A 21759-nucleotide genomic window follows, 5' to 3' on the forward strand; every position below is an offset into this window, starting at 1 on the left:
TCATCAATTAGATGATTTGATATAATATGATCGACTCTAGGGTGAGATACATAGAAACTAAGGAGATAATATAGCCTTCTTTTCACAATTTGTCTTTGACTGAACCCTATGTGTGTGTGTCTGTAACTCACACATAAATACAATTATACATACATACATCATGCATATGCTTCCCTCCTTGCCAAGGATGAAAACAACAATTAAAAAAACACACCAAACAAACCCTGAAAGTAACAGATAGGTGACAAGCAATTTTATTTTGCAAAACAATCACTATACAGCAACAAATACATTTGCAAATTTGATTGAAAAAACATGAGCTAACTACAACCAGCCATTGAATAAATGCCTTCCTATGGTAACAGGCTCTAGAATTATCAGAAGAAAGAACCCCCCTTCCCACAGATTTGTAGTGGTGTATTGGAACCTTGGAATCCCAGCATACAGAGTATACTTTTTTGTTGATTTTTCTTTTCTTGTTGCTAAAGTTGAAGTGGACTTTTATGATGGACACTTTTTGAGTTAGAAAATAATCTTTTTCTTGCAGAGGGACTTGATCTGAACCTGGGCTAAAAATTCCAGGTGTAAAAAAACAAAAACAAAATCAGTGTTGTTCTTTCTGCACATCCATCTTTGAAGGAATACCTGGAATTTGCCTTCCCAATCCGTGAATCTCTCTCTTTGCTATTTCTACCAGGAATAATTTACTTTCCTTCCTGTGACATGAACATGAATAGAAAAAGCATCACTGCAGTTCTGTCAACAATCACCTCTGTTTAATTTATTTTCTTTAACAATATTGACATGAATGTTCCATTTTGGTGGGTGATCCAAATTTTGCTGTGCTACTTATGAGTGTGTGTGAAGGTCAACTAGGATCACTAGATTCTTCTACTGACTGGAACTCCTGTGTCACAGCTAGCTGATGCCACACAGACATCTATCTTTCTTATGGGTGGTACTTCAGCCCAGTACCTGCTGGAATTCAGCAGGTAAATCCAGAGAAAGTTAGTTCCTAAATGAACATGGCCTTTGAAACTCATCAGGAACTCGGATCTACCCTGCATTGTTTTAAGGTATCCAATTTCCAGTTACAGGGGACCCAGAGAGACTGAGTTCACTGGGGAAGTTGGCCTTTTAACTCTTCCCAGCTCTGGATTATTTACGTATTCTTAAACAGGTTCTCAAAGGCCAAAGCCAGAGAGAAACTGGCATTAGTAGATCTAGAAGTGGAACTATGAAAATTCCACATCTGGATCAGCGTGTGTGTCCCCACAAAAGTGGTGTGCAAGAAGCTTAATTTGAGTCGTTACCTTAAGAGAAGGCCAGAATGGGCAGCATCCCAGAGCCCCATAAGAAGACATTTGTAGCTGTGTGTTCCTCTCTTTTTTGCTAACTTATAAACAACTGTGTTCTCATATAAAACAAGGGCATGGATTTGTTATAGTTTTGTTGTTAGTAGAAACGAATGCTCGTTAGCTTAGTACTGTTAGCTTAGTGCTTTACATAACTTTTCTTGGGTGCATGTGGTGTTTGTAACAAGAAATTGAAATTTAATATGTAAAATGTGTTTACTTCCTCTTGACAAAAGCTTCCACAGATTAAATTGGTTCTAACCAGCTATTCATTTCTTCTGTTCCTCCAAAAGAATGTAAACTACTAAGACTGTCAAAACCTATGAGAATACCCACCATTCCACACAACATTCCTTATTCTTCTGCTTCCTAGTACACTTCAAGAGAAAGTGATGGATAAATTGCCAAACCAAAGTAATCTCATAGCAATTACTAGGTAGGAAACAGATGCATCCACAATCCTATTCAGCAGTTTTTAAGTTCTTTTTTTTTTCCAGAAATAATTGATTACATGGTGTAAGACTCATGTGCTTGTGTAAATCTAGCAGAGAAATAATAGTATGGTTTGTTCTTAGTATTTACTTTGTAGCAATCTTATTGGTGGTAATAGCTAGTCATCAAAATGGCACCTGTGTCTCTATCTTTCCATTCCTTGGCTTTTTGTCTTAGATACTCCTGTCTTTCCTTGCTGTTCAGCTCATATTCATCATCTCATTGTTTATCAGGAGTTAATTGGGCTTACAGATATCAGAGACCTAGCAGAACTCTGTCTTTAACTATGTCCAGCCTACAATCCCTGAGCAAGAAAAAGAGCAGATGAGGTACTAAAAAGTGTCCATTTAGTTTGGTTAACTCTGCCTTATTCAGGCCATTGGCTATGTCATTACTTATTCATAACTATAAGGGGAAAGGTCTGTAGGTGGAATTAATTGATCAGTTTGTGATTTCCAGACTGTATGTATGTCATAACTAATGAGTAACACAAAATCAAAACAATGTTCCTTTATAGAATGTAGTGTTGGATTACTGGGAAAACCTGGTTTAGATATCTGTGTCTCAAATGCTTTAGAGCAATAGTTTCTCTAGATGTCCCTCTATCCCCTCCCTCCCTTCTACTCAGTGGAGCTTTACTTGGGTTAAAGAGGAGAATCGCCTATTAGAGAACTTAATAAAGATACTTTTTAGAAGAATTAGAAAAAGCATCTCAAATTACCACTCTTAGTTTCAACTTTAGCAAATGAAAAAGAAAACCTAGAAAGACAATAATAAACCTTAAGATTTACTTCGGAATAAAACCCAAACTATTGTGTGATGACAAATGAGATAAATCCATGATCTTAAACCAACAATCTGTAAACCCTTTTATGTATAACTGGACTGGCCCCACAAACTTCCATATTGGTGAAAGCAAAGAAAAAAATAGTATTTTTCTAGTATCACGGGAGAGACTTGTATCTGGCACTAAAACAGTTATAGCGCTGAGCTGTTACAGAAAGTAACTTCATGCTAAAACATTTTTGTCTTTTTTTAACATATTTTTTAAATAGAGAGAGAACCCTGCTAACATCTACTTTCACATACCTAAAATTGCAACACCAAAGGGTGCAAGAGACACAGATACTGTGAATAAAGAAGTGTAATATTCAAGTATATGAGGAAGTATCACAAATGGCCACAGAGAAATATATATATATTTATATCTATAATACTGTATCAAACAAATGGAAAAGGGGTATGGACACAAATCTAGCCAATCAACTGACATTCTAATCAGACATAAGTCCATCCTAAGGAAAGTACATCACTCCTAACAGATGCACTTACACACTTCCTCAACCACAGCTCAAATTGTAACTATTTTCCTTTAGTTAGTTAAATAATTTATTGGATTGACATACTCTGATACAATTATCCAGGTCCCAAATGTTAATAACTTAGTTGTATCTTTCTTCCCATTTATACAAAATAACACTTTAAAAAAACGTATTTCTTACATGCTCTTCCCTTCCTGCAATCAGACTGTGTGATTTAATTGAAACTGTAATAAGTTACAATGGGCAGTTTTCATCGTTTCACCCAGAAACAGAATTATGAAATGAGCAGCTTGAATTTTAACAAGGCCTTTCAGAATGTAGTGGATAGCCTTCAGGCACATGAAAGGTAAAAATGCAATTAAAAAAATAATAATACTCCATGCAAAACAGAGCAGAGCTAAAATAATTGTCCAATTGTATCCATGGAAAGCCAGTGTGTTCTCGCTGCAAATGGAAATCAGGTCAATTTCTGCATATACGATTCATTTTTTTAAAATATAAAATTGTAACAATTACTACAGTTGGGGGGGTGAGATTATTTATCTTATGCTTTGTAAAGAATGAATATAATACCTGCTCAGAGCCCACTCCTGCCAAGAGCTCATGCCTAAATACTGTTACTCCAGTGCTAAATGAGAAGTATTCATAAGCCCTGCTTAGCCAGTGCAGCAGTGACGTCCTCAGCCAAAGTGGCGAGCTGAGGAGATTCAAGCAGGTTGATGCTCCCAGAAGAAGAGACGTTGCTGAGTCGTCGGGGCGATGCCACACTGGACCTCCCTGGGGACTGTGTGATGATTTCAGCCCCATGATCCACACGGGCCTTTGCATGCTCTCTGAAGTTCAACTTCTGGCTGTCAATCTGTTTAAGACAAGAATCAGTCCTGGTTTACTCCAGCATCTTAACTAGCCCCTAACTCTTTCCCTGAATCCCAGAGCTGACATGAATGCCACTTCCGGTCAGCTCCACATATGTCCTCCCTGTTGGTTTACGAAGCCAGGGCTCATTTTGAGGAACAGCATTTTCAGAATTGTATTTAACATGGCTCACACCTTTGCTTCTTACCTTGACGTTACCTCCGCCAGGTACATGATGAGCATTGTCAAGTGAACCGACTTTAGCTTGGGCCTTTTCTTTGAAGTCCAGTTTCACACTCTCAATTTTCACACGTCCACCACCTTTAAGAGGAGAAAGGCTTTTAAATGCTTGGTTGGCATTAAATCTTGTGTTGCTGATAACTACCTCCTCGAATAGTTATGGTTGATATGCCACTACCCTGCGCACTTACTAGCTCTACTACCATTCTAATTGAAATTTTCCAGAATCGCCAGTCCAAACCATTTACCCCATTGGTCCCAAAATATGACATCCTTCTCATACCAATATATGGATTGCTTCATGATATTAATACCATTTGTTTGACCCATGTCTACCTTAGAAATCACGGACATGTTTTTTCTTATTGTGATAACCAAAACTTCTTAAAATAACACAATAATAGTGTCCCTTTCATCCTTTCTAAAATTTCAAGCATTTCATTTTTATATTTTTAATAAAGTATATTAAAGTAGAACTAAAATTCATCTTTATTCTTTTTTATGGTAACTAGTCATTTACCCATGGAAGTTTTAGGCTGGGATGGCATACCAAAAAGTGATGCATAGTGGGCCTTTTGGAGCTGCAGATTCTGAATCCTTTGGAAAAAAATTACATCTGTACTCAGCATGTACAAACTTTTTCCTTTATCATTATTCCCTAAGCAATATGGCTGAACAACTATTTATTTAGCATTTACTCTGTAGTAAGCACTATATGTAATCTTTGGATAGTTTAAAATGCATGAGAAGACATTCCTGTTATATGCAAGTTACACCATATCATTTTATATATGGGACATGGGCATTTTTGGATTGGGGTATCTGTGGTGAGGTGATGGTGGTCCTGAAACCAAACCATCACAAATACTGAGGAATAGTAGTTTTCATTGGTAAATTCTCAACACTGTTTATGTCATGGAGGAAATTAATTATGGAATTGTTTATACCTACTAAGCACAGACATGTTTCCATTTTCATTAGCATATAGACTGACAGGGAAAGAATCTTACATTCTTGTGCAGGTGCTACAAAACCAATCAGACATGGACTTTGATCTGATCATATTAAGACAGTTTTGGACATACTATTTCTTGGAATGCTAGCTAGTTTGAAACTCGAGGATCTGTTGACTGTTAGGGTACCACACACACCACCCATCAATGTGGTTTTTCCCTGCCTGTGCATGTCTTTCTTAGACTTAAAATGTAGATTAATCTCTACTAAATAGCTTGTGTCTCTTACCAATCCTACACCTGAGTGTTGATGTCTGGAGGGCTTGTTTGTGGGTTCTAGCAGCAACTCTTAGTGCTGCTACTCTTATACTCTGGTAGCAGAATGATCTTCCTTTATCAGGGAAAGTCATCCTTCCTGAGCAGTGGTGCCCTTTCAAGAGGGATGGGTATGGCATGAAGAGGGAAGGAGGGACCATCTGCCTAGCCAGCCACACAAGTTCAAACAATCCTGATGATCAGTGAAGTGTGACACATTGCAACTCTGTCACCTTTGTAACTGGTTGATGCTGTGACCTGGCAAGAAGCTGGATTGTACTCCGCTGCATATCAGAGGCAAAGAGACTTGCTTCACTGTCACCAAGAATTTGCTTTCAACTATACATGTTCTTCCAAATGTCACTAGTGGACAATGGCCCTCTGCTAGCATTGCACTTCACTGGAGAATTCACTCATTTGGGAAAACCTTTGAGGGGAATCTATGAAACAGAATCTTTCACTTTTAAATTTTGGGTGCTTATGTGTCAATAAAGCCCCCAAACAGAGAAATTTCACAGGGAAGACATCCAGTTATCCCTCCCCTAAAAGATACATGGAGTGTTCTTCCCATATATTATTTGGCCTGTGGGCCTTGTTAGTTAATTATGATGGGATTTGCATGATGTTTTACAAACAGGCAATTATCTCAGAGGTGAGATGATGTTGAACTTTCTACTAGATGCCAATCTCCTCAAAATGTAATCTTATTTTCTATTTTTTGGCAGCTTCTGATCGAAACAATCCTCATCTCTCTTTTCTGAATATGTATTGTTTCAAGATAATTTTGCTGAATGTCCATTGCTTCATCTTTTGAAAAGAAAAAAAATGTAATACTGACCCCTGAATATATTCATAAAGGAAGTTTGAGTATCTTGCTGCTGATTTCCCAAAAGAAATTCTTATATAACTGTTGGAGAAGCCCATTTGAATTTGGTATTGCACAGTCTAAAATAACTTTCTGAAGAGCTTGATTTTGTTAGTGATCACCATGCTGACATTTCCTTATGAATTTAGCCATTAGATTCAGCTTAATTGATTAAATGACTATATTTACAAATAGATAGAAGACACACAGATATATATATGCATATATATAGAGAGAGAGAGCTATCTTAGCTAGATATGAAAAAATTGAGAAGGTATTTCTTTCTGCTGAGGATTTTCAGTGCTTATGGATAAACTGACATCGGTGAATTAAATAAAGAACCTGAGAAATTCATTAGATGAAGTCCTCAGCTCTGATAAGTGCAATCCTTTCATTTCATTTTGAATTTATTTATTTGGTTGGTTGGTTTTTGTCAGAATCCCAGGGCTTGAACTCAGGATTGGATGCTGTCCCTGAGCTTTGTTATTCAAAGCTAGTGTTCTACTTCTTGAGCCACAGCCATACTTCCAACGTTTTGGGCAGTCAATTGGAGATAAGAGCCTTCTAGACTTTCCTTCCCAGGTTGTCTTCATACAGCAATTCTCATATCTCAGTTTACTGAGTATCTAGGATTACAGGTGTGAGCCACTGGAGTCTAGCTAGCAGTTCTTATTTTACATAAATTAGAAAAGTAATTTCATGAAAAATATTCCGCTTTCAGTAAATGTTAAGTGTGGATGCAAGACCTAATGTATTTTACAGGAAATGTTAGGTATGGATGCAAGATCAAACGTATGTCACAGGAAAGAACTCCACTAAGTATGATGAGTACTAGAGACACTTGTATCTTGGGCATCTTTGAATTATTAACCTGTCCCATGACACACAGCCTGTTCACAGAAATTGCATTTTCTTGTTCCAAATGAAGATGCTTTGGCACTTGCAGCTTAAGTTTCTATTTATGAAAAGATAAAACATCAGGACTCTAGGGCTGGGAATATGGCCTAATGGCAAGAGTGTTTGCCTCATATATATGAAGCCCTGGGTTCAATTCCCCAGCACCACGTATATAGAAAACGGCCAGAAGCAGCACTGTGGCTCAAGTGGCAGAGTGCTAGCCTTGAGCAAAAAGAAGCCAGAGACAGTGTTCAGGCCCCGAGTCCAAGCCCCAGGACTGGCAAAAAACAAATCAAAACAAAACAAGACTCTGACACATCTATCCAGTTAGGTATTCTACAGTAACATAACAACAGCAAAATCTTGGCAATTTCCTGAATCCAGTGAAATATTTCTACCAAATAGTATTCATTAAATATTACTACCCAAAATTAATTTACCTGGCCTGTGACGGATATTCTTCAGAGAACCACATTTGGATGTCACATGGCTTAAGTCTATCTTCTTGGTAACAATTTGTACCTGTGCAAACCACATAAAAATGCTTAAAATGTTTTAGACAAGGAAAACCCTCAGATCACACCCAAATCTAGAAACCCATCCACTCACAACCCTTACAACACTTACAACACTCAGTGATATATTCAGAATCCTAACTGCTGCATTCATGTACATGTACACACACACACACACACATGCACACACACACACACACACACACACACACACACACACACACACACACGGACTCCACAAAAGCCTAATTGCCCAAATACTCTTCCTGTTGTACCAGAAAGAACTCAAGTGAATGAAAATCCTGCAATAGAAGATTTTATTAGTAGAAAGCGAGTCATGCCACAAGAGCACAGGAACATTTATATTAATAAGGCAAGCTTCTACTCAGAGAACCAAGGCATACCAGGTTAAATCTTTCTATGAGCAAAGAGCCAAGAAAAGTAGTGGATTATCCTTTGATACAGTGATTTTTACAGAGAAGTGACCAACATTGCTATAGTTCTGCTCTTCTTCAGACAGAAGAAGAAAAATCTGAATGTGCTCTTCAGACAGAAGAAGAAAAATCTGAATGTGCTTTCCTAAAAGATTAAGTTGTCCTATCTTGGTTAAATGGAATTTTTTTTTCTTGCACATCAACTTATAACGCGGTAGCATTTCGCCTTATTCTGCATTCTTTTGACTATGTTTTCTCTCCCAACATTTGAAGCAGTCCTTTTACAATGGGGCCCACCTCCCCTCTGTATCTGGTGCATGTGCAACTTCCTCAGACCCTCAGGGGCCTTAGTTACAGTATTTAAAGGAGCAACATTTTTAGAAGGAAGTTTGAAACTACTGTTTTCAAGGTTGGAAGCACCCTATTTACTTCAAGATACTTTTCATCCCAACTTATCCTTTGTAGTGCATGTTAATTGGCAGCATCCCTCTGATACCTTCGAGGGAATTAACTGGACAGGGGCTGCTTCTGTGCTGTGCTCTTCCAGTCACAGCACCAGGAGAGAAGCAACCGTGTAAATGAACCAACCCTGAGGCTTAGCCCAGAATCCTTGAAGGAGTCCCCCAAACATTGTCATGGATTTCCCACCACAAAGACATTTTTATGCTCAGAGAGGCTGCTTTATCATCTGACAGCCCCCATAAAGGTGCCTGCTTATCTCTTTCTCCTCAGGAAGAAACTCCATTTCTGCCCAGCTGAGGAGCAAAGAGCCAAGATGGGTTGAACACCAATAGGTGACTCTGTCAGTTAAAGGGTAAGAAGCCCCATGAGTTACTTGAGGCACAGAGCAACAGAACATGAACTCAGGATGAGAGGGTCTGTAGAACACAGTCCCATGTTTCATCTTCATTTTACAAAGAGGCATGCTTTCCTCAGCATGGGTTTGTTTACCACTGTAGCTTCTCCTCCAGCACAGTGGAAGTGGGAGGGGTATGGATTCACCATTCACTTCCTCTTGGAAGATTTATTTCCACTACATGGAAGACACAAGAACAAGCCTGACAAGACCAAAGGTAAACTAAGAGTTTAAACATCGTACTTTAAATTATAGATGTACTACATGTCACTCATTTTGTATTTTTCTAAACGATACCCTCACTTTCATGAATAATGAACCACTGGAGACTGGCATTACACACTTCATGCATTTTCAAGTATAAGAGCCTTAGCCTCCAGAGTAATTTAAATGTAGCTAGAAAAGTGAGCCTGGTACACTCTTCTGGAGGAAATAAGAGAGAGCATAAGGGATACCTTGAAGACAAAAAGGCCAGCAAACAAAGTTGGTATGAGAAATGGGTTTGCCATCCTTTGGAAAGGGCTGATGCATTCCAACAAGATTTTCTTTCCCCAATGAAAGTGAGAACTTTGCTCATAATCTTAGAGGAAAGGATGGGAAGCCCATGGCCTAGAATGCAAGGCTGAGAAGCTACCACACCGAGTGAGAAGGTAAGAGCCATGAGAGACAGGTGTGTGTTGGAGGAAGGCAGAGGAGAAGGCAAGGGGCCGGCTATGCAGGTGGCTCCAAGACAATCAGGACAGAAGCTGTCTACTTACATTTCCACCCCCTGTCTACTTACATTTCCGCCCCCGGCAGAATGTTTGATGTTATCCTTGGAACCACATCTTGACTGAACTTTGCTAAAATCGATCTTCTTGTTTAAAATCCTAACCTAAAAGGAATTGGAAGTAACTTCAATGTTCATTTTTCTTTCAAGGTAGTGGGTATAAGAACCAGAATTGGTAGCACCAAAGAGGCCTATTTACCTACTGTGTATTCTATATTGCGTACATGAGTCCCTGTTTACCTGTACCTCAAGGGCCAAATGCTCAAGAGCATTAAGTATCCCAGCTATATGACTGGAGGAGTAGAAAAATGAAATGTAGATTGTCTGTGATATAGAGGCTGGCAACACTGGGACTCGAGTCCCCTCTAGGGAACGCTCAATAATATAGTTCAGAAAACTGAATCAGTACGCTTCAGTAGCTTCCTAGGCCCCCTAGCTTCATCTATCATAATTATGAATCACATCCCAAACATGACTGTTCTGTTAGTCCATTTTGCACAAGTGACATGCACCATTGGCATGACTGAACTTTCAAGGTCAGGATTCCCAATCATCCAAGGGAAGAAATTCCGGAACCTCTAAAGGGTAAAAAAAAAATCGAGAGAGACGAGATCTGTTCTGCTAAGGGGCCACACGGTTCCCTTGTGGGTTTGGCTTTGCAAGGAAAAAGGCCTTTTTCTCTGGCAATGTTCCTAGATGGAACTGGGGAAACACTCATTTCATTTTTTGAAGTGAAAAACTAAGTATGGTTGTCTGGTTAATACTAAGCCATGCTGATATAGTGTAGGCCTTGGTTGAGTCTAGCAGATTTAAAGTTTGGCTCTATTACAAATTTAAGGAAGTCAAGTGTTCATTTTGAAGACAACAGCAAACCCAGATTTGGACAAATATATTACCCTGGTATAATGTACTGCACAAAGTCATAACTCTTATGATTTCTTCTATGTGTCTTTTGAAGTTTGTTGTGGAGGAAAAACAATGTAAGCCTAGAAAAAGATTTGTTTTGTTGCTGTTATTTGTTTTGCTTTGTGGTAGTGCTTCTTCCTCTCCCTCGTAGCTAAAAAGAAATCACATTCTTTAGGGGACAACTTGTCCTCTTATGTAAAAAAAGTTTAAATAAATTTACCCTAGATGTATAGCCTTCTCAAGAATGTTAACACATCTCTTGGTATTTGCCAGAAAGAATTTAAAATTTACAAGGACATTGAATAGTAAGTATTTTTAACAAGCCAAAGCTTAAATCACAGTGCCTTTCGAATGTGGACAAGACAGCTTGTCCCTAACAGAAAAATATCATTGACAGCTCTCTTCAGAAGCCCAAGGGAAAGGCTTCTTGTCAAAATTAGAATTCAGAGACATGATGAGTAGGCTACTCTCTAGGACAGAGCAAACTGTTGTGCCCTAAGAATTTAATTTAAGTTGTAGATGCAGATAAGTTTTAAAACCACATAGAAAAACGAAAACCATGAATCACATTCAGAAAATGAATAATTCTGGTTTATTATGTCTGCTAACAATAAAATTATTTCCTGCAGTATGTAATTATTTTGTCAATGAATGGAATTTATGTGAGCCACTCTATTAATCCTTGGGAATAAAAAGTATTTGGAATATGAATTTAGGGATTTCAATGTAGAGATTACTACAGTATCTATCAAGTGACCTATTACTAAGTGATCAAAAGCCAACTTTTAAGACTAATTCATTCATTGAAACAAATTGAAATTTAAGTTTTGTAAGTCTGTTTGATCTTAAAATTTAATTGGCTGTCTCATAGTCTTCATGTTTTCCAAAACAAATGATTCAACTCCAAAGGATTATGCTTCTACCATTGTTTAGAGATGATCTAGAATCTTAAAAATATTAAAACTTAAAAGCTAACTTCTGTGGATTTGCCCTTAATTTTCTGAGGAGTTGTTCACTTCCCAGTGAAACAATTAGCTGGCCTTTTTGACATTTGACTTTCTCAACCCTGATGTGCATTAGTGGCATAATCCTAACACACTTCCATAGTGTAATAGCTTCATGTTGTCTTCTTTACTTCTGCAATGAGGCAAAATGTGATAAAACAAATACCAGTGGTTCTCTAGACCTTCATTCTGCATTTTCTTAGAGGCTGAGTGGAGAGAAACAAAACCACTTTGACAGAGGATACTGATACATATGAAGGTTTATACTCAAGCTGCACCACTTACTCCCAAATACCTGCTAGTCAGTCCTGGTGACTCAAGTTTGTGTCTTAACGAAATTACAAACTGCTTCACTTACAAATAGCATCTTAAAAGGAGTTAATTATACCAATACCAGCTGTCCTCCAAATTATTACATAACATTGAAGACTCGATGGTAGCCTATGAAGGACACAGACATATTCCAGATTTGTCCCTTTAAAACTAAAGGGTTGAGGGGCTGCGAATATGGCCTAGTGGCAAGAGTGCTTGCCTCATATAAATGAAGCCCTGGGTTCGATTCCTCAGCACCACATATATAGAAAAGGCCAGAGGTGGCGCTGTGGCTCAAGTGGTAGAGTGCTAGCCTTGAGCAAAAAGAAGCCAGGGACAGTGCTCACAGTGCTCAGGCGCCTGAGTCCAAGCCCCAGGACTGGCCAAAAAAATAAAAATAAAAATAAAATAAATGAAAGGGTTACATTTTAACTAGATTTTCTGAATAGTTCTAAATTGCTTAAGACAGAATTGTCAGTCCAAGGAAAAATTCTTTATTCCTAAAAGGTGAGTTAAGAAAAAAACATTTTAAGGTCACAGAGTCTGAGAAAAAAAAAGGTTGAAATTTTCTATTTGATAAACTAATTTTTATGTTCATAGTATACAAGGAAAAACTTGACTATCCATCATTCATCATTCAGGTTTATCTCTAAGGCATACTTTAGTTTTTTTAATTCAAATTTGAATTTTCAATTCAAATTCAATTTTTCAAAATATACCAACAATATTAGTAATAGAGTGGCATGCCTTAGAAAATAATTATAATTTTTTCTTTTGCATACTTCACAGCAGGAGTGATAAAACATTTTCTCAGTCAACTGAATCATCTTTGTAAGCTGTTCCTAATTCAAAACTCCTCTAAGTCCAGTAGAGATTATTAAATGGACCAAAACTTGTTAGTAAGGCAAACAGAAGTTCAAGCAACTCTGATTTTGGACACGTCTCTTTGGTTACCTTTCTTATATTTTTAATTTTGTATATATCACAATCCATAATGTAAGGGTCTTGCTTACATTTACCACTCCATTCCCATGTTTTCTTAGTTATTTCTCTTTAGAATGCTAATATTCCAAGTTGTGTCTAACCAAAAACTCTTTAAGGCTACAATAACTTCAGGGAATTTGGGCAAGAAAAGGATTTTAGTCTTGTGGACTTTATTCAAAGCTTTCTTAAACAGAGTACTTTTGTTTACTCAGAGTCAGATAAGTGAAGATTCGTATAAAGATAGGTTAGTATAATTTTAAAAATTCAAGTTTCAATTTCTTACAAATTCTGGTGTATTCTTCCACCACAATAGAGAAGAATATTGTGGTTACTTTCTGGGTATTTCTTGTGTGAGCCTTGTGGGATTATATCGCCAGGATCTGGTTGACGGGATCATTACTATACTTTCTCCATAGATTTAATTGGTCCTTAAAAGAAACTAGCATTTTTCTCCCTAAAATTGAGTCACTCTAGGAAAAAATAGTACAACAAAAAATTATAGGCTATGTAAAAACAACTATTCCTCATTAATAAGAAATACAAAACATGTAAAAAAAATAAGCCTAAAGCACAAATTTTTGTAAAGCAATAATAATCCAGAGGCATTCATCTCAATGTCAACTTGAACTTGACATTTTTAAAAACTGACACTCTCTGAGGCTGCTATCTTCTTGAGAAGCTCACCTCACATGTCAGTTCAAGGTGCTGAGATATGTGGACAGTATCTGGGTATCCAAAATGTGGATTCCTTTTTTTTCTTTTTTTTTTTTCCAGTCCTGGGCCTTGGACGTAGGGCCTAAGCACTGTCCCTGGCTTCTTTTTGCTCAAGGCTAGCACTCTGCCACTTGAGCCACAGTGCCACTTCTGGCCTTTTCTATACATGTGGTGCTGAGGAATAGAACCCAGGGCTTCATGTATATGAGGCAAGCAATCTTGCCACTAGGCCATATTCCCAGTCCCCAAAATGTGCATTCTTTCTAGACCCTAAAGCATCCTCTACAGAGGAGTCGCAGTTAAAATACAATTTGCTGCTGCTTCTGCATGAGGCTGTCTTAGAGCGTGAGAAGGTAGTGGATAGATACTCTGCTGACTTTCCTTCCCTCAGCCATGCGGAGGAGTAAACTCCTTCCAAGTTTCTTCTTTCTCAGGAGAGTCTAGGCCTTCAATTGCAAAAACTCTTCTGTGTCATTCAAAAGTACTAAAACTACCTATTCCTTGTGACATTCCAAAACATCATATACTAAACCAAAAACACAACCATTTCAGATACTCCTCAAGACTGTGATATCCTTTGACAGGTATGGTGTTCTTCAAATATCCCTGCAGTTACATTCTGGTTAAAATGTATCTACCACTACACTTCATTCAGATCCTGTCTCTACTGAGCAATAGTCCCTTCAAAATTACTTATATCAATTATAAACTGTAAATGTATTTCAATTTATATGTAAGCTTATTCCCCCCAAAGAATAATTCTGTAGATAAGTTAGAGCGACCAATTTCTTCAAGCACCCCAGCTGTGTTTTACAGCTCCACTGAAAAACCTTGGAGTTAATACATGCCACTGAAAAATCCGGAAAGAGTATGTGGGTGGAAGAGGTATTAATAAGATTTGTCACTAGACCCAATGTGAAATATTTTAAAGTAATCTTCCAGTGGGAGCAGTAGAGAATATTATAAATGCAACAGCCATTGTAATTCAGGAAAATGAACAGATACTTAGGATTTCTAAATTCACATTTTGTACTCTCTTGGTATACTTTGCTTTTACTTAAGCTTTCAGAAAATTCTAAGGAATAGCAGCCATGTTGGTGAAAGAGAAAACAGCTAACTATTTTTTTTTTGCCAATCCTGGGGCTTGGACTCAGGGCCTGAGCACTGTCCCTGGCTTCTTTTTGCTCAAGGCTAGCGTTCTACCACTTGAGCCACAGTGGCACTTCTTTCTTTTTCTGTTTATGTGGTGCTGAGGAATCGAACCCAGGGCTTCATGCATGCTAGGCAAGCACTCTACCACTAAGCCACATTCCCAGCCCTGAAAATAGCTAACTTTTAACTAATCTGTTCAGTTACCCGAAGAAAACCCAAGCTGTGTCTCCTTGTTCTTCTTTGGGTTATGAATGAGTAGCAATCATAAAGAGGCTCCACAGGTCTCAACTTGATAAACTTAAAGTAATGATTTTCACGGTTTTTAATAACTATTTATAAACCATAACTCCCCAATGTTTCATTAACCTACCAAAGACATTTGAATTATGGTTACGAAACTTTCTATTGCAATAAAGACAGGGTGCCTGATGGTGGGACCTCTCATATGGAGATAATGATGACTTTGACATGAAAACTATATAAATAAAATTAAAATAAATCATTTCAATATAATGTAACACATTTCACTGAATAGGCTTTTAAAATGCTAGGCTGACTGGCAGTATTTTTAACTTTGTAGGGCATTTTATTACAATCTCCAATTTAGCAATTATTCTTAAAATTAAAATAAAGGCAATACTGTGTGTGGGCTGGGAGAACAGGAAAAAACAGAAGAAGCAAAACAAAAAAAAAATGACCTCTTGTTGGCCTAGATTTTTAGAGACCATTCATCATTGTTTCCTTCCTGTCTTGTCATGAAGTATTCAGTGGTCTTAATAAATCAATATGATCAAATACATAAATGAAAAAATGGCCTCATTCTGTCTTTCTCTCTTTGTGTTCTATTTCATAAGCATGCCTCTATACGTTCTTTTAGCAAATATCATTGTGATCTAAACGTGGAAAGTTTCTTTAGGTAATAATCACAAGAGCATAAAGTATTCATAATCACTGGCACTATTAATGGAAGTAGAGTCTATTTGTATAAAGGGTATATGATGCTCATCCAACTTTCATTGAATGTATGCTTATTGAGCACCTACTAAGTATAGAACTCTGAAAATATGATGACCTCATTTCTCATTTTGTGGAGGTCGTGTATAATATTCTAGGTAGACAAAAATATGCATTAAATAATTAGCTATACAGTGGAATGTTTAGTTTCAAACCTAAAAGCCTCTGGATAAAATATAGATAGTTCATCAGGGGGAGAAAATTGCAGTTAACAAGTGTTGCAGTTGTGTCAGCAAGAGATAAATATGCCTCACAAGAAAGAGGTAAAAAGTATATATAGCTCCCCTATCATTTAATTCATTGGGTCCATACAGAATTAAGGCATAGAAAGCGAAGGATTAACCCTTCACCTTATGACCCCAGGTCCATTCAAAGTCAGGCAAAACCCCAGTATGCATGGACCTGCCTGACACCTGCAGGGCACCCATTGTGGACCTGACTAAAAGTCCTCACTTCCGCCACCCTAAGAGCCTTTTCCATAACTTCTGCCTCCTTGCTCAGACTCCATAAAAGCCTAACTCCAAGCCCAACTCCTTGCACAACCTCTGATTCCTTGGGAAGGTTTCCTATCCCCCACTACTCCTCAATAAATAGTTCTTGCCTGTTGAGACTGAACCCCACCTCTTCGTTTCTCCTCCATTTTCCTAACAGCAAGTACATTAATTTATTTCCAGAAAGCAATAATATTCTTTATTCATTCCAGGCTAATAGGTTTATTGAAATACATTTTTAAGATGGCAGAATCATACTGAGAATGTAACAGGCTGGGGAATTCCACCAGTTTTTTTTTTTATATTAAAGATGAACACCACTCCTTCCTTAAATATGCTTATCTTATTTGCATATACCATGAACATTAGCCTGCCTGATTTGAGAATAGCTGGCTGTGACTATTAATGATGCAAGAGAACACAATTCAAAAGGCCTTCAGTCAGATACACATCCTTGTAGAGATCAGGGTCTCATGAACTAACCCATCCAATGAGCAGTCAATGAAAATGAATTATGAAATGGCCTCATCATTTATGTTAAATGACCTACCTATTACAGAGACACAGAACTTAGGCTTTTCATAAAGGTAAGGGAGAAAAAACAAAAAGCCTATCAAACATGTAAAGGTATTCTATATAATTTAAAGTCCTGCTTAAAACAAACAAACCAACCCTATATATAAACAGAAAAAGGCTAGGGACAGAAAACAAAAGAAAACACAACACACGAAAACATTTATCAAGTTGTCTAAACTTTTTCAGGCTATATGTTCAGAGAAACTGTGTTCTTATCAAGCTAGCCTTAGTTTAAAATTCATATTGAATGCAGATTGAAGAACTCACTGTATATACTTCCAACTTAATACACTTAGTAATATAGATTTTTATAAGGAATTAAATAAATGTATTTTATTATCTACAGTGAGTCATGATTACATAAGTTCAGTAGAAGAAATTTATGTTTTAGCTAAGAAGATTAATGTTAATACTTTCCGTAAAGCTCATGGTATCTTCAACTAGCTTATCTTTTCCATTAAGTATTTATTTGCCTCAGTGAACTGAACCACTGAGCTGAGTTTCTCTAGAAAAAGAAAACTGAACATTAACAAAAGAGATAAAGGTTAGAAGATACAAATCCTATATGTCCAGAAGACAATAAATGTTCAAACTAGGGGAAAATAATAAAGTCTCCTCACTTGAGAAGTTATTGAGTTCCCACATTAGACAATGTAGCTTCTGAATAAAGTTCATTGTCTATCCTAGGACAATCAATACACAATTGACAGCAACATGCCAACAGTGAACAGTGTCTTTTAAAGATGCTCAGTTCTATTTTAAATATTTTAACTGGGCGATGGTAGCTCATGCTACTTAGGAGGCTGAGAACTAAGGATCAACATTTGAAGCCAGCCCAGATAGGAAAGTCTGAGAGACTTTTATCTTTAATTAACCACAAAAAGCCAGAAATGAAGCTGTGGATCAAGTACTAGGGAGCCAGGCTTGAGTGTGAAAAGCTAAGGAACAGTGCCCAGGCCTTGACTTCAAGCCCCAGTACCAGCACACATAAAAAATTAAAAAAAAAAACAAAACATATATATGTACCTTTAACTTCTAATGCAGATAATCTCCATGAGTTTTTTTTTTTGTTTGTTTTGTTTTGTTTTTTTGCCAGTCCTGGGCCTTGGACTCAGGGCCTGAGCACTGTCCCTGGCTTCTTCCCGCTCAAGGCTAGCACTCTGCCACTTGAGCCACAGCGCCGCTTCTGGCTGTTTTTCTGTATATGTGGTGCTGGGGAATCGAACCTAGGGCCTCGTGTATCCGAGGCAGGCACTCTTGCCACTAGGCCATATCCCCAGCCCTCGATGAGTTTTTAATGTATTTTTTTCAATCATTCTAAAAAGTAGGGACTATAAAAGGCTAATTCAGTCCTCTAGAAGTTTTATATGTACAGGAAAAAAACAAAACCCTTACTTACTCGCTACATTTGGGAAGATCACTGAAAGGAAATGTGGAGCAGTGTGAAGACATATATTTATTTCTACAAAGTCAGTTCAGTTGCAATAGGTATTCATTTTCCAATTCATTTCCCCCTATAATTCAAATGCATTTGCACACCTATTGCAAAGTAGAGGGTAAATATCTTCCATCTGTTTCTTATTTTACAAAGAAAATACTTATTGTTTCTGCAACAAGTCATTTTATAACTTCACTGCTGTAAATGTTTTCCAAGTTATTTGACACAAAGGTAACAGCAACTTAAGGCTTACCAGATGAACGAAGAGATTCTCCTTACATGACTGATTTTTGAGGCTATTTTTGTTGTTTGCTGTAATTTTTGTGTCGTGTCTTTATTTTTGCCTAAGTAATCTGATCTTGAGGGCAGTTTTAGTACAGATGAAAAGAGAAAGCCTCTGACATCAGCTTCGTGAATAGGCAAATATAGTGAAACCAATTAAAATTAGACATAAAAATTCAACTAGAACTGGTAAAAAGAAAACAGATATACTCACATTTGAGGGGAGGGGTAGATTTAATCTTAGAGACTGCTGCAAAGCTTAGGCTAAAATCATTCTTGACCTTAAGGGCTCCTTTAGACGAAACTAGTATTGTAAAATTTTGATGTTAACTTTATCAATGCCTTTCATCTTTCAATACATTTTCTTTCTAGTCTCAAAACAATATCTTAGAAATTACTTATATTTCTGTGAAATTCTGAGAAGATATATTGACCTTTACTAGCACATTAAAAAAAACCCAAACCATATTCAGTTAAGGAAATACTAAAACATGAGAATTATATAAATAGGACTGATTTTAAATAGTAGTTATTTATTAAGTAGTTATTTTATTTCATGAGTTCTCTCATAAAAAGCTACAAGAAACTTTCCATTTAATATTAAATGGATATCATTCAAATTATTTATGGTCTAAATATAAAAATAATATAGCACTTGGATATTTCTAAAAGGTCCAGAATATTTTCCTTTCTTAATGTGCAAAACTGATGAATATAAGCATAGTATCAATTCCCTGTAACTACAGGGTTAAATTTGTGAGACATTTTTTCATAAAAATTTCTTATATCTCATTTTTATATTATCTTTATGAAAATGTATCTTACTATGACAACATTAATGTAGAATGTAATGGAAAGGGCATATTGATCTCTTCCTTCTTTCCATACTAACAGAAACAGATCTTCTTAATTATTTAGATGTTCTTGAACTGGATGATAATGAGAGAGTAAGGAGATTTGTTGTTAAAAAAGAACCATGTTGAATTTTGGTTAGTATGAATGCTTCAAATTATGGTAAGATCTTTCTTTGAAACCTTCCTGAAAATAGATTTTCCTTGACATAAAAGTAGGAGATACCAAAAGTCAGGGGCAGAAAGTGTAAGAGGAAGAAGAAGGGTAACAGAAAAAATTCTGGTTAAAAGAGAAAAAAAGGCTATACTGAAATAAAGAGTGGGAATTACAAATTCATTCACTTACAAAAGTAATCACTGCCTTTGATATCTTTCCAGAGTGGGTATTGTTATGTTTTTAATCTCTCTTGAAGAATAGTTTATCAGTGCCATAACTAGATCAGTATCAAAGGATAATATTAAGAACTTGTATTTTTTTGTTCCAGGCTTTGTCCAAACACATAGTATAGAGTAGGGTTCAGGTAAGGGCAGAACTCATAACACATAGTATAGAATAGGGTTCAGGTAAGGGCAGAACTCATAGCCCCCTGCCTAGGAAAGATCTGAGTGGTTTGCTCAGGAGCTATAGTTTGAAGTACATTTTGCTAATAACTCTGCAGTACATCTAATGTTAAACAGAAATTCCAAAGCTCTACCTTCATTAAGAAGAATTATTTTGAGCTACTTGTTTATTACCAACATAAACACTCATGCTTTGCAATATTCAGGCAAAGGTAGTCAGATAAATAATGTGGTGAATCTTGCTCTCGTTTGGGAGTAAATATGAAAATCACAGAAGATATTATAGGAAATCCTTAGGAAACAGGAAGAAGATAAAATTGGAATTATAAAAGATAGTGACAGGAGCTCATGGTCTGGATCTAAAAAGGAAAAGAAAATCCATATCTGTTAAGTTAAAGTATACAAAGCCAGAAAGATTCCATTCAGAAATCAACTAAAAGATTCTCTGTGTGATTTAACCAAAGGTTATCTAATAATAACCAGAAGGAAAAAAACCACATATATTTTATAAGATAACTTCCTCAGATTACCAAGACTCCACACTAAATCATAACCAGTAACTCCGGAACACGTCCACCTCCCTTGTGTTATTTAAGAACTATTGGCTTATAACTGATGAAAGACAATATAATAACGAATGAGGTTTTATGTCTGTCGCAGGATGACCGGAGGATTCTTACCTGTCCCCCTTTAGGCTGGTATTTGATGTTGTCTGTCGATCCGATTTTGGATTTGACATTCTTCAAGTCTGGCAGTGGTTGATTAATGAGCCGAAGCTGCTTGGGCGTAGCAGGAGACTTTGGAGGCGTGCGAATGATGGCCACTTTCTTCTCACCTGGCACCAAGATGGCCGACTTGGGAGTTCCAGGTGTCCTGGGGTAGCTGGGGGTTCCAGGAGTGCCTGGAGTACGTGAAGAATAACTTGGTGGGGTGCCAGGAGTGATGGCAGTGGATCCAGGGGTGGTGGGGGTTGAGGTGCCACTTTTTCCTGCTCTGCGAATTGGCTCTGACCCTATGTTAACAAGAAAGTGGGACAAAAAGCAAACCACAGTATTGAAAAGTTCCCCAGAACTCGCCATCTATTTAGTTCCTAAGGTATTAGTAAATAAGGACAAATCATAACAACATTGTTAAAAAAAAAAAAAAAGGTAAGAGCCTCCTATCTTTAGGTTTAGAAGCTGCTAACTTTCTTTTAAACAGATGATTTTATTGGTTTTGTTTTTTTGGTACTGCGGATCGAACCCAGGACATTACACTTGCTAGACAAGTGCTTTGCCACTGAGCTATGTCCCAGCCCCAAATACATGATTTTATTAACAAAGATAAGACTTGACTTTGTTTTTCTCGATTTGCTCTCATCATGAATATCTCACAACTCAATTTCTATCTGAATGATAGCTAAGTTACACAGATTGCCTTTACCTGGAAACAGAGGGTATGCTTAATGTAGTATGTTCATAGAAGATTCCTGAATGACATGTGATCACTCATTCCTCTCCATAAGTACATTCATTCTGAGATAAAGATGCAGGTGTACACGCAACCCATGACTGTATATTCAGATCACATGATTTTATCATAGGCAGAAAGGTTCCGATTGATCTTG

General features: G+C 37.1%; 1 protein-coding gene across 5 annotated transcripts in view; it reads right to left on the minus strand.

The window, feature by feature from the left end:
- Positions 1 to 231: 231 nt before the first annotated feature.
- Map2 (microtubule associated protein 2) overlaps positions 232 to 21759 on the minus strand; it is a 257458-nt gene continuing 235930 nt past the window's right edge. For all 5 annotated transcript variants that reach the window (XM_048344848.1, XM_048344851.1, XM_048344849.1 and 2 more), the window contains 5 exons: positions 20834 to 21165; positions 9881 to 9973; positions 7735 to 7816; positions 4233 to 4345; positions 232 to 4028 (listed from right to left, as the gene is read on the minus strand). In XM_048344848.1, coding sequence (XP_048200805.1) covers positions 3813 to 4028; positions 4233 to 4345; positions 7735 to 7816; positions 9881 to 9973; positions 20834 to 21165 — 836 coding nt within the window. In that variant the 3' untranslated portion in view covers positions 232 to 3812. The remainder of the gene's footprint in view (positions 4029 to 4232; positions 4346 to 7734; positions 7817 to 9880; positions 9974 to 20833; positions 21166 to 21759) is intronic.

Source organism: Perognathus longimembris, chromosome 4 (genome assembly GCF_023159225.1).
Source record: "Perognathus longimembris pacificus isolate PPM17 chromosome 4, ASM2315922v1, whole genome shotgun sequence".
NCBI classification, from domain to species: Eukaryota; Metazoa; Chordata; class Mammalia; order Rodentia; family Heteromyidae; genus Perognathus; species Perognathus longimembris.